The sequence below is a fragment of the Bombina bombina genome, chromosome 1 (assembly GCF_027579735.1).
Source record: "Bombina bombina isolate aBomBom1 chromosome 1, aBomBom1.pri, whole genome shotgun sequence".
Taxonomy (NCBI): Eukaryota; Metazoa; Chordata; class Amphibia; order Anura; family Bombinatoridae; genus Bombina; species Bombina bombina.
Window position 1 is genome coordinate 389,512,670 of NC_069499.1, and position 14,134 is coordinate 389,526,803.

The following is a 14,134-nucleotide window of genomic DNA, read 5'->3' on the forward strand; positions in this document are numbered from 1 at the left end:
GTTCTTTTTCACAGAAAGATTGCTAATCTTCCTGATATTCATTGTTTTGTACAAGCTTTGGTTCGTATAAAACCTGTCATTAAGTCAATTTCTCCTCCTTGGAGTTTGAATTTGGTTCTGGGGGCTCTTCAAGCTCCTCCTTTTGAACCCATGCATTCATTGGACATTAAATTACTTTCTTGGAAAGTTTTGTTCCTTTTGGCGATCTCTTCTGCCAGAAGAGTGTCTGAATTATCTGCTCTTTCTTGTGAGTCCCCTTTTCTGATTTTTCATCAGGATAAGGCGGTGTTGCGAACTTCTTTTGAATTTTTACCTAAGGTTGTGAATTCCAACAACATTAGTAGAGAAATTGTGGTTCCTTCATTATGTCCTAATCCTAAGAATTCTAAGGAGAAATCGTTGCATTCTTTGGATATTGTTAGAGCTTTGAAATATTATGTTGAAGCTACGAAGTCTTTCCGAAAGACTTCTAGTCTATTTGTTATCTTTTCCGGTTCTAGAAAAGGCCAGAAAGCTTCTGCCATTTCTTTGGCATCTTGGTTGAAATCTTTAATTCATCATGCCTATGTCGAGTCGGGTAAAACTCCGCCTCAAAGGATTACAGCTCATTCTACTAGGTCAGTTTCTACTTCCTGGGTGTTTAGGAATGAAGCTTCGGTTGATCAGATTTGCAAAGCAGCAACTTGGTCCTCTTTGCATACTTTTACTAAATTCTACCATTTTGATGTATTTTCTTCTTCTGAAGCAGTTTTTGGTAGAAAAGTACTTCAGGCAGCGGTTTCAGTTTGAATCTTCTGTTTTTCATTAAACTTTATTTTGGGTGTGGATTATTTTCAGCAGGAATTGGCTGTCTTTATTTTTATCCCTCCCTCTCTAGTGACTCTTGCGTGGAAAGATCCACATCTTGGGTAGTCATTATCCCATACGTCACTAGCTCATGGACTCTTGCTAATTACATGAAAGAAAACATAATTTATGTAAGAACTTACCTGATAAATTCATTTCTTTCATATTAGCAAGAGTCCATGAGGCCCGCCCTTTTTTGTGGTGGTTATGATTTTTTTGTATAAAGCACAATTATTCCAATTCCTTATTTTATATGCTTTCGCACTTTTTTCTTATCACCCCACTTCTTGGCTATTCGTTAAACTGATTTGTGGGTGTGGTGAGGGGTGTATTTGTAGGCATTTTGAGGTTTGGGAAACTTTGCCCCTCCTGGTAGGAATGTATATCCCATACGTCACTAGCTCATGGACTCTTGCTAATATGAAAGAAATGAATTTATCAGGTAAGTTCTTACATAAATTATGTTATTTGTATATATATATATATATATATATATATATATATATATATATATATATATATATATATGTATATGTGTGTGTGTGTACAGGTAGCCCTCAGTTTACGCCGGGGTTAGGTTCCAGAAGGAATGGTTGTAAATCGAAACCGTTGTAAATTGAAACCCAGTTTATAATGTAAGTCAATGGGAAGTGAGGGAGTTAGGTTCCAGGACCCTCTCAAAATTGTCATAAGTAACACCTAATACATTATTTTTAAAGCTTTGAAATGAAGACTTTAAATGCTAAACAGCATTATAAACCTAATAAAATAATTACTCAACACAGAATATATAATTAAGTTAAATGAACAAAAACATTTGCTAAACAGCATTATAAACCAAATAAAATAATCACACAACACAGACTTTACTTTCATTTTTCTGCAAACAGTTCTTTCTATGCATTCCAATCTGGACTGATTTATAGACAGGAAGATCTTGTTCCTTTGAAATCTGCTTGATAGCTCAGGTCTGGTTAAACGGATTAATTTCAGCTTGCTTGGCTTTGCCGCAACACAAGCGGACAGCTTTACCTACTGGCTATTTTAATAAATGCACTGCTTCTCAATGCTTTTCAATAGCAGTCACATGACTGGAAAAAAAGTTGTTATTCTGAAACGGTGTAAATTGAACCGTTGTAAAACGAAAGTAAGCAGAAACAGATTGTTAAAAATAAAAACAGAAATCAACTTTTCTTGCTGAATGGGCACTTCTCAGTGTAGCCACTGCCTACAGATAGATAAGCAAGCAGATATTGCAAAAATTGCTGCTTAGTGCTTTTTTTATTACAACAATGAAACACTGTTTTATATCCCTTTAAAATTAGGGGCTCTTTAATTTTCTGTCTCACCTCTTTTTTGGGGAACTATTTGTGGATGAGTGCTACTTAGGGAACTAAATTATGTTATGGACATTTGTCTAATTTTAACATTTTTTTTATTTATTTTATTTAACGGATATGCTTGAATGCAAACAGGGAGGCTATCCTAGATTGTTTTTGTGATGGAAATGTTTGTTACCTAAACTGATTTCTTTTTTTCTCTACAATAGGGCTCCCTCACCGATTTTCTCAAGGCAAATGTTGTTTCCTGGAATGAGCTTTGTCATATTGCAGAATCAATGGCCAGAGGCTTGGCCTACCTTCATGAAGATATCCCAGGGCTGAAAGATGGGCATAAACCTGCTATTGCTCACCGGTAAGATAAATAAATTTTATATATATATATATATATATATATATATATCCATCCAGTGTCTACATATTCCTCTTCATCAAATACCTAAGCAAGTAAAAGGTCTAAAAACAATATATACGATAATTCAGGCATGGTCTAAGATTGGAACACGAGTCGGAATAAACACTAATATACCTAGATATCAAACCTTCTTAGGAAACCCGGATTTTCAATAGGGAACACAAAATGCATTATTGAAGAGATGGCAGGGACAGGGGCTCATTTATCGCTCACAGTTATTTAAAGCAGAATCAGGAATTATTATATCTTTTGAAGAGCTGAAACTTGAGTTTAATCTTATCAGCCAAGATTTCTTTGCTTATTTGCAAGCCAGACATTATGCGATACAATTATCTACTAAATTTAACTGGAAATGGTCATGGGGGAATTTGGATAATTGGCCAGCTTTGTCCAAAGCAGGTTACTTCTCCATCTCTTCATGGTACACCTATCTCATCTAGGGGTGTCAAAAATAATCGCCATTGCGATGCATCGCGATGCAGCCATTAACGATGCTGCATCGATGCAGTGCAAGGTCAGAATCGATTCAGGGTCAGTGACGTCATCGCACAATGTCACGTGACCCCGCCTCTCCCACTGACTGATGTGAGGGCTAAAGTAATGGCAGACAGAATAAATATTGATTGATTTTATGTTTTTGGAACATCAGCATGCTCAGTGCAGTTGTCTGACAAGCGGACAGCAGCCTCCTGTAACACAGTGAATATTTCCTTGTATTATCGCTTCCCTGTTTACTCACTGTTGCGGTCTCTGCTGCATGTTTCCTCTTTGTCAGACCCCTAGCCCAGCACCAAACGAGCATTTGAGTGTTGCTATTAGATATAGAAAAAGTCAAGTTTTACAAAAGTATCTAATAGCAACACTCAAATGCTCGTTTGGTGCTGGGCTAGGGGTCTGACAAAGAGAAAACATGCAGCAGAGACCGCAACAGTTAACAGGGAAGCGATAATACAAGGAAATAGTCACTGTGTTACACGAGGCTGCTGTCAGTTGGTAAGACTGCTTCTGCCCTGTCAGATCTCTCCTATTCTTGAAGCAGCAACACAGCAGGGAGGGCTTAATTAATCACATTCACCCGGCCAGCACCTTTACCTCTAGGCCAGCACCTTTACCTCTAGGACAACTTATTGAAGCCGTTCAGTAAGTGGTTGGTGCAGCTGTTAATAAAGGTTCCGTTAAGAGGAAATGACATAGCATTCCTTCCCAGCTGCAGATCATCACAGAGCCGTAATAAACATGTTTAGAGTGCCTACATGAATGATTAGGTGACCCTTTATGTCAGTTTAGAGCCCTAATCATTAACGGTGACACTGCACTGCTCACACATACCATGCATTCCTTTCAAAGCTCTCCAATACCCAGAATACTAGTCTCATATGAGCTTAGGGAGCAAAATAACAGCCCATCTATGATCTAAGTGTAATATGTGACAGGGTATTGTATTGTATTATAGTTGTGCTTTGTATGTGTATATAAATAAATGTATATGTTACATATAAACCTATAGCCTTTTAAAAGCATATCTATTACCTTAAATCTGAATCCATTATTTTTATTTAAAAAACAAATCTATATCACACATATCCTATGTTAGTTATGTATTTGGGACCTGCTCTGCTAAAAGTCAATCATTTATACACCTTGGTTCATAAACTGTGCATTATTCCCTGACAAAAGAGGCAAGTCCAGAATTATTATTTAACATGCCAGGACCATAATACCTTATATCCTAGAAACATCCCCTTAGCAATCCCCTTTTTTTTAAAGCAGATAAAATAAAAAAGTGAGTTCTGACTGCTTGAATTTGTTAATGAAAATCGTGGGCAGTAATCGTGATGCATCGCGATGCATCGTAGAATCGAATCGTATCGAATCGTTACGATGATAATCGAATCGAATCGTGAGACAGGTGAAGATGCACAGCTCTAATCTCAACTCATATAAAGGTAGCTCTAATCTAGAGAAAATAGCACAGAAATGGTTAAATCTCTTAGCCATCAATGTCGACAATGAGTTACAAATAGCGCATATATGTGACACAACTATGGCCGAGACATGGAGAGAGTCTCATATAAAACTTTTATACCAAATTTACTACACACCAGATAGAGGTTATAGATGGTATAATACAGACTTTAACAAGTGCCCTAAATCTAGCTTACCTCCTGCCGATTTATTACACATGCTTTGGGCGTGTCCTAGACTTAAACAATTTTGGCACAAATTAGAGCATGCAATTTTAAGCAACTTTCTAATTTAGTCCTATTATCCCATTTTCTTCATTCTCTTGATATCTTTATTTGAAAAGCAAGAATGTAAGTTTAGATGCCGGCCTATTTTTGGTGAACCTGGGTTGTTTTTGTTGATTAGTGGATAAATTCACACCCCAATAAACAAGTGCTGTCCAGTAACTGAACCAAAAAATGTCTGCTTAGCTTAGATAACTTTTTTTCAAATAAAGATAGCAATAGAACAAAGATTAGAAGTAAATTAGAACGTTGCTTAAAATTGCATGCTCTATTTGAATCACAAAAGAAAAAATTTGGGTTCAGTGTCCCTTTAAATATTAATACATTTTAAAAAAAAAAATAGGAACCAGAGTGACTGTATAATTGACACTAATTGTTGTTGGGTATAAAAGTAGTGATGCTTTGGCTGTAATGTAAATCTGTATGTGTCTCAGATTGGTTTATTTGTAGGTTCATGCATTACTATATACCTAAATGTCATACTTGTTACCTGTATATTTATGCAATCAAGTGTCTTAAAGGGACATGAAACCCAAAAATGTTCTTTCATATAGAAAATAGAATTCTAAACAACTTTCCAATTTACTTCTATTATTTAATGTGCTTCCTTCTCTTGTTGTTTGCTGAAAGGTTTATCTAGGCAAGTTCACGAGCAGCAGAGAACCTAGGTTTTAGCTGTTGATTGGTGGCTGCATATATATTGAATGTGATTGGCTTACCCATTTGTTTAGTTAGAAACTAGTAGTGCATTGCTGCTCATTCAACAAATGATACCAAGAGTTGAAACAGATTAGATAATAGAAGTAAATTAGAAAGTTATTTAAAATTGTATTCTCTATCTGAGTCATGAAAGAAAAAAATTGGGTTTCATGTACCTTTTTAATACAAAAAAAATCGGCTTTTTTTCTTACACGTTGGGGTAAAGTTTGTTACAAAGTTGTAAGATATCTGCGCACGAACACACAGTGAGGAAGGAGGTTTGTTTTTATGCCTAATATAGTATTGTACAAGCCCTGGATGCAGGCTTTATACTGAGAGCTGAAAACAAACGGCTGCCACCTAGTTTATGGCTATGATCAGCACTACAAACATGGTGACTTGATGTCTCTGCCAACACTGTCATGCTGCAAAAGCAACTACTCCAGGATGACTTTTACATGTAATGTAATGAGTGAGCCGCCAACCCATAGCCCAGCCTCTACCCCCCCTTACACTGTTACTGCGCGGTCTGTATCTCCTGTCACAGACCTCAGTCACTAGAGATGACAATGCCGCTCTGACCACCAGTGCAGTCACAATAAATACTGTGAATTCTAAAAATATCAAAGGTATATAAGTCCAACTGCAGTGATCCACCTTCATTGTATGTGTGTGTGTGTGTGTATATATATATATATATATATATATATATATAATGGTATATGTGTGTGTATATATACATACATACATATTTCTCCAACATAGGTGTGTCCGGTCCACGGCGTCATCCTTACTTGTGGGATATTCTCTTCCCCAACAGGAAATGGCAAAGAGCCCAGCAAAGCTGGTCACATGATCCCTCCTAGGCTCCGCCTTCCCCAGTCATTCTCTTTGCCGTTGTACAGGCAACATCTCCACGGAGATGGCTTAGAGTTTTTTGGTGTTTAAATGTAGTTTTTATTCTTCAATCAAGAGTTTGTTATTTTAAAATAGTGCTGGTATGTACTATTTACTCTGAAACAGAAAAGAGATGAAGATTTCTGTTTGTAAGCGGAAAAAGTATTTTAGCAACCGTTACTAAAATCGATGGCTTTTTCCACACAGGACTGTTGAGAGGAATTAACTTCAGTTGGGGGAAACAGTGAGCAGACTTTTGCTGCTTGAGGTATGACACATTTCTAACAAGACTATGTAATGCTGGAAGCTGTCATTTTCCCTATGGGATCCGGTAAGCCATTTTTATTACATAGAATAAAGGGCTTCACAAGGGTTTTTAAGACTGGTAGACATTTTCTGGGCTAAAACGATTGATATACAAGCATTTTTAATACTTCATAGCTTTGAGGAATTATTTTATTCTTGGGAATTATGTAAAATAACCGGCAGGCACTGTATTGGACACCTTTTTCTCTAGGGGCTTTCCCTAATCATAGGCAGAGCCTCATTTTTCGCGCCTCTATTGCGCAGTTGTTTTTGGCAAGCATGACATGCAGATGCATGTGTGAGGAGCTCAGATACATAGAAAAAGCTTTCTGAAGGCGTCATTTGGTGTGCAATACTTTTAAGGCTTTAAGACACTGTGGTGAAATTTTGGTGAATTTTGAACAATTCCTTCATACTTTTTCACATTTACAGTAATAAAGTGTGTTCAGTTTAAAATTTAAAGTGACAGTAACGGTTTTATTTTAAAACGTTTTTTGTACTTTGTTATCAAGTTTATGCCTGTTTAACATGTCTGAACTATCAGACTGTGTTCTGTATGTGGGGAAGCCAAGGTTCCTTCTCATTTAAATAGATGTGATTTATGTGACACAAAATTTAGAGAAAATGATGCCCAAGATGATTCCTCAAGTGAGGGGAGTAAGCATGGTACTGCATCATCCCCTCCTTCGTCTACGCCAGTCTTGCCCACACAGGAGGCCCCTAGTACATCTAGTGCGCCAATACTCCTTACTATGCAACAATTAACGGCTGTAATGGATAATTCTATCAAAAACATTTTAGCCAAAATGCCCACTTATCAGCGAAAGCGCAACTGCTCTGTTTTAGAAAATTCTGAAGAGCATGAGGACGCTGATGATATTGGTTCTGAAGTGCCCCTACACCAGTCTGAGGGGGCCAGGGAGGTTTTGTCTGAGGGAGAAATTTCAGATTCAGGGAAAATTTCTCAACAAGCTGAACCTGATGTGATTACATTCAAATTTAAATTGGAACATCTCCGCGCTCTGCTTAAGGAGGTGTTATCTACTCTGGATGATTGTGAGAATTTGGTCATTCCAGAGAAATTATGTAAGATGGACAAGTTCCTAGAGGTCCCGGGGCCCCCCGAAGCTTTTCCTATACCCAAGCGGGTGGCGGACATTGTAAACAAAGAATGGGAAAGGCCCGGCATACCTTTCGTCCCTCCCCCTATATTTAAGAAATTGTTTCCTATGGTCGACCCCAGAAAGGACTTATGGCAGACAGTCCCCAAGGTCGAGGGGGCGGTTTCTACTCTAAACAAACGCACCACTATACCCATAGAAGATAGTTGTGCTTTCAAAGATCCTATGGATAAAAAATTAGAGGGTTTGCTTAAAAAGATGTTTGTTCAGCAAGGTTACCTTCTACAACCAATTTCATGCATTGTTCCTGTCACTACAGCAGCGTGTTTCTGGTTCGATGAACTAGAAAATGCGCTCAATAAAGATTCTTCTTATGAGGAGATTTTGGACAGAATTCATGCTCTCAAATTGGCTAACTCTTTCACCTTAGACGCCACTTTGCAATTGGCTAGATTAGCGGCGAAAAATTCTGGGTTTGCTATTGTGGCGCGCAGAGCGCTTTGGCTAAAATCTTGGTCAGCGGATGCGTCTTCCAAGAACAAATTGCTTAACATTCCTTTCAAGGGGAAAACGCTGTTTGGCCCTGACTTGAAAGAGATTATTTCTGATATCACTGGGGGCAAGGGCCACGCCCTTCCTCAGGATAGGTCTTTCAAGGCTAAAAATAAACCAAATTTTCGTCCCTTTCGCAGAAACGGACCAGCCCCAAGTGCTACGTCCTCTAAGCAAGAGGGTAATACTTCTCAAGCCAAGCCAGCCTGGAGGCCAATGCAAGGCTGGAACAAAGGTAAGCAGGCTAAGAAACCTGCCACTGCTACCAAGACAGCATGAGATGTTGGCCCCCGATCCAGGACCGGATCTGGTGGGGGGCAGACTCTCTCTCTCTTCGCTCAGGCTTGGGCAAGAGATGTTCTGGATCCTTGGGCGCTGGAAATAGTCTCCCAAGGTTATCTTCTGGAATTCAAGGGGCTTCCCCCAAGGGGGAGGTTCCACAGGTCTCAATTGTCTTCAGACCACATAAAAAAACAGGCATTCTTACATTGTGTAGAAGACCTGTTAAAAATGGGAGTGATTCATCCTGTTCCATTAGGAGAACAAGGGATGGGGTTCTACTCCAATCTGTTCATAGTTCCCAAAAAAGAGGGAACATTCAGACCAATCTTAGATCTCAAGATCCTAAACAAGTTTCTCAAGGTTCCATCGTTCAAAATGGAAACCATTCGAACAATTCTTCCTTCCATCCAGGAAGGTCAATTCATGACCACGGTGGATTTAAAGGATGCGTATCTACATATTCCTATCCACAAGGAACATCATCGGTTCCTAAGGTTCGCCTTTCTGGACAAGCATTACCAGTTTGTGGCACTTCCGTTCGGATTAGCCACTGCTCCAAGAATTTTCACAAAGGTACTGGGGTCCCTTCTAGCGGTGCTTAGACCAAGGGGCATTGCAGTAGTACCTTACTTGGACGACATTCTGATTCAAGCGTCGTCCCTTCCACAAGCAAAGGCTCACACGGACATTGTCCTGGCCTTTCTCAGATCTCACGGGTGGAAAGTGAACGTAGAAAAAAGTTCTCTATCTCCGTCAACAAGAGTTCCCTTCTTGGGAACAATAATAGACTCCTTAGAAATGAGGATTTTTCTGACAGAGGCCAGAAAATCAAAACTTCTAAACTCTTGTCAAGTACTTCATTCTGTTCCTCTTCCTTCCATAGCGCAGTGCATGGAAGTAATAGGTTTGATGGTCGCGGCAATGGACATAGTTCCTTTTGCACGAATTCATCTGAGACCATTACAACTGTGCATGCTCAGTCAGTGGAATGGGGATTATACAGACTTGTCTCCGACGATACAAGTAGATCAGAGGACCAGAGATTCACTCCGTTGGTGGCTGTCCCTGGACAACCTGTCACAGGGGATGAGCTTCCGCAGACCAGAGTGGGTCATTGTCACGACCGACGCCAGTCTGGTGGGCTGGGGCGCGGTCTGGGGACTCCTGAAAGCTCAGGGTCTTTGGTCTCGGGAAGAATCTCTTCTCCCGATAAATATTCTGGAACTGAGAGCGATATTCAATGCTCTCAAGGCTTGGCCTCAGCTAGCAAAGGCCAAATTCATACGGTTTCAATCGGACAACATGACGACTGTTGCGTACATCAACCATCAGGGGGGAACAAGGAGTTCCCTGGCGATGGAAGAAGTGACCAAAATCATTCAATGGGCGGAGACTCACTCCTGCCACTTGTCTGCAATCCACATCCCAGGAGTGGAAAATTGGGAAGCGGATTTTCTGAGTCGTCAGACATTTCATCCGGGGGAGTGGGAACTCCATCCGGAAATCTTTGCCCAAATTACTCAGTTGTGGGGCATTCCAGACATGGATCTGATGGCCTCTCGTCAGAACTTCAAGGTTCCTTGCTACGGGTCCAGATCCAGGGATCCCAAGGCGACTCTAGTAGATGCACTAGTAGCACCTTGGACCTTCAAACTAGCTTATGTATTCCCACCGTTTCCTCTCATCCCCAGGCTGGTAGCCAGGATCAGTCAGGAGAGGGCATCGGTGATCTTGATAGCTCCTGCGTGGCCACGCAGGACTTGGTATGCAGACCGGGTGAATATGTCATCGGCTCCACCATGGAAGCTACCTTTGAGACGGGACCTTCTTGTTCAAGGTCCGTTCGAACATCCGAATCTGGTCTCACTCCAACTGACTGCTTGGAGATTGAACGCTTGATTTTATCAAAGCGAGGGTTCTCAGATTCTGTCATTGATACTCTTGTTCAGGCCAGAAAGCCTGTAACTAGAAAAATCTACCATAAAATATGGAAAAAATATATCTGTTGGTGTGAATCTAAAGGATTCCCTTGGGACAAGATAAAAATTCCTAAGATTCTATCCTTTCTTCAAGAAGGTTTGGAGAAAGGATTATCTGCAAGTTCTTTGAAGGGACAGATTTCTGCTTTGTCTGTGTTACTTCACAAAAAGCTGGCAGCTGTGCCAGATGTTCAAGCCTTTGTTCAGGCTCTGGTTAGAATCAAGCCTGTTTACAAACCTTTGACTCCTCCTTGGAGTCTCAATTTAGTTCTTTCAGTTCTTCAGGGGGTTCCGTTTGAACCCTTACATTCCGTTGATATTAAGTTATTATCTTGGAAAGTTTTGTTTTTGGTTGCAATTTCTTCTGCTAGAAGAGTTTCAGAGTTATCTGCTCTGCAGTGTTCTCCTCCTTATCTGGTGTTCCATGCAGATAAGGTGGTTTTGCGTACTAAACCTGGTTTTCTTCCGAAAGTTGTTTCTAACAAAAACATTAACCAGGAGATAGTCGTGCCTTCTTTGTGTCCGAATCCAGTTTCAAAGAAGGAACGTTTGTTGCACAATTTGGATGTAGTTCGTGCTCTAAAATTCTATTTAGATGCTACAAAGGATTTTAGACAAACATCTTCCTTGTTTGTTGTTTATTCTGGTAAAAGGAGAGGTCAAAAAGCAACTTCTACCTCTCTCTCTTTTTGGCTTAAAAGCATCATCAGATTGGCTTACGAGACTGCCGGACGGCAGCCTCCTGAAAGAATCACAGCCCATTCCACTAGGGCCGTGGCTTCCACATGGGCCTTCAAGAACGAGGCTTCTGTTGATCAGATATGTAAGGCAGCGACTTGGTCTTCACTGCACACTTTTACTAAATTTTACAAATTTGATACTTTTGCTTCTTCTGAGGCTATTTTTGGGAGAGAGGTTTTGCAAGCCGTGGTGCCTTCCATCTAGGTGACCTGATTTGCTCCCTCCCTTCATCCGTGTCCTAAAGCTTTGGTATTGGTTCCCACAAGTAAGGATGACGCCGTGGACCGGACACACCTATGTTGGAGAAAACAGAATTTATGTTTACCTGATAAATTACTTTCTCCAACGGTGTGTCCGGTCCACGGCCCGCCCTGGTTTTTTAATCAGGTCTGATAATTTATTTTCTTTAACTACAGTCACCACGGTATCATATGATTTCTCCTATGCAAATATTCCTCCTTTACGTCGGTCGAATGACTGGGGAAGGCGGAGCCTAGGAGGGATCATGTGACCAGCTTTGCTGGGCTCTTTGCCATTTCCTGTTGGGGAAGAGAATATCCCACAAGTAAGGATGACGCCGTGGACCGGACACACCGTTGGAGAAAGTAATTTATCAGGTAAACATAAATTCTGTTTTCTTTCCATAAAGCAGGGAGAGTCCACAACTTAATTCCTTACTGTTGGGAAATACAACACATGGCCACCAGGAGGAGGCAAAGACACCCCAGCTAAAGGCTTAAATATGCCTCCCACTTCCCCTATCGTCCCAGTCATTCTTTGCCTTTTGTCACTAGTGGAGTTAGCAGAGAAGTGTCACAAGATTTGAATAGTCCTGTAATGGATATGTTACCTTCAAGAGAGGACTAGAGTTTTAAGTAATCATATAAACCTCTCAGTGATTGATGAAAGTTAGTCTGGAGATGCAGGGAAAAAATTTCTGCGAAACCTTCAACTAACAACTCCTGAGCAATCAGTGTTGATTAGTTTCACTTCTTGCTTTTAATCACTTAGGTCCCTGTCAGAACGTTGCTAGAAGGCCGTCACACTTGAGGCTGTATCTGTTCCACAGCATAGATCCTAGAGGTTTAGTCCACTTTATTGTTATAGCAGGGACTCCTGCATAGAGTCAGTGTGGCTCTTCTATACCTCATCAGGTTCAAGGGTTAATATCTCCTTAGGGAGATTATTAGGAACAGTTATGGGGTTTTTTATTTTCTGCATTAGGTTTGGGCTCATAAGACTGTGCTTTTGGCTTTGGAACAGACAGGTTTCACTTTAGTTTTTAAGTGCTGCGCAGCTCATTTTGGCTTAGCACTCTTTTGCATAGCTCGGGAAGTCCTGTCTTACGCACTACGTGACCGGGTGCAGTCTCTTTCTCTTGCTTGTGATCCTGCTGCAGACAGCACTCCTGAGGAGAGCGTTTCACTGATGATTTGTCTGGGTCTAGGAGGTGGTGAGTGCCCCAGCCATTGGGATTGCAAAGGTGCCTGTTAAAATCGCTTGTTTTTTGTAACATTTTTTATTCCTTCTTTGGAATTACATACCAAAGCTATGGAGGACTCTGGTACTACGTTAGAGCGTTCCACTCCTTCTGTAGTGAATAATACCTGTTTATATTATGAGGAGGCTGTGGTTTGCCCACCTGATGAATTTTGTTCCAATTGCCTATGCACGGTTTTAAGGTCTAATAAAGGAGCTAAGTCTGCCAATTCCCTTAGCGCAATCAGTCCCTCTGAGCCATCAACCTCTCAGGATTCTATGACCCGAGAGATTTCTGTCATGTCTACTCAAACCGCTTCCCATTCAGTTCCCCACGGCGCAGCTAATTCTCCATCTGGAGGGGGCCTTTTCCTGCGGACTTTACCGCACAGCTACAATCGGCGGTTTCTGCGGCCCTGAGTGCCATACCTATCTCTGGGAAACGCAAGAGAAAGGTTAAACATAGTTTTCCCAACTTAGTCATCTAAACTCATATCAGATCTAGCCTGTATGTCTCAGCTATCCGAGAATGAGTTAACTTCTGTAGCGTCAGAGGGTGAACTTTCTGAGTCAGAGACGTCTGTTACCAAGTCTCCTCCGGCGGAGGAACCCTCCTTTAGATTCAAAATTGAACATCTGCTTTTTTTTTTACTAAGGGAGGTCTTGTCTACTCTACAGGTTTTTTGAGGCTAAGCTACCTGAGGAACCTAAGATCCCTAAGTTAGACGGGGTCTACGAAGACCGGAAGGTCCCACAGAATTTTCCTGTACCAGTTGGTATGGCGAACATTATTAGTAACGAATGGGAAAGAATTGGAACTTCCTTTTCTCCCTCTGCAACTTTTAAGAAATAGTTCCCAGTCCCTGACTCTCAAATAGAATTGTGGGGTTCCATCCCTAAGGTGGATGGCGTCATTTCGACTTCATAGGATGCATACCTTCACGTTCTGATACACAAAGAACATTTTCAATTCCTGAGGTTTGCATTTCTGAACCAACACTTCCAGTTCATAGCACTTCCGTTTGGCTTAGCTACTGCTCCAAGAATATTTACCAAAGTTCTGGGAGCTCTCCTAGCGGTTGCCAGAACACAAGGTATCGCAGTAGCGCGTTACCTGGACGATATCTTGGTACAGGCACCATCTTTTCATCTAGCAAGGGAGCACTCGGAATTCCTTTTAAGTCTTCTTTGGTCACATAGATGGTGTCATGTTTTGTTTCAGGATTTT

The 14,134-nt window shown here is 40.8% G+C and overlaps 1 protein-coding gene across 2 annotated transcripts in view; it reads left to right on the plus strand.

The window, feature by feature from the left end:
• ACVR2A (activin A receptor type 2A) overlaps positions 1–14,134 on the plus strand; it is a 398,918-nt gene that overhangs the window by 302,412 nt on the left and 82,372 nt on the right. For both annotated transcript variants that reach the window (XM_053698276.1, XM_053698277.1), the window contains one exon: positions 2,396–2,541. In XM_053698276.1, coding sequence (XP_053554251.1) covers positions 2,396–2,541 — 146 coding nt within the window. The remainder of the gene's footprint in view (positions 1–2,395; positions 2,542–14,134) is intronic.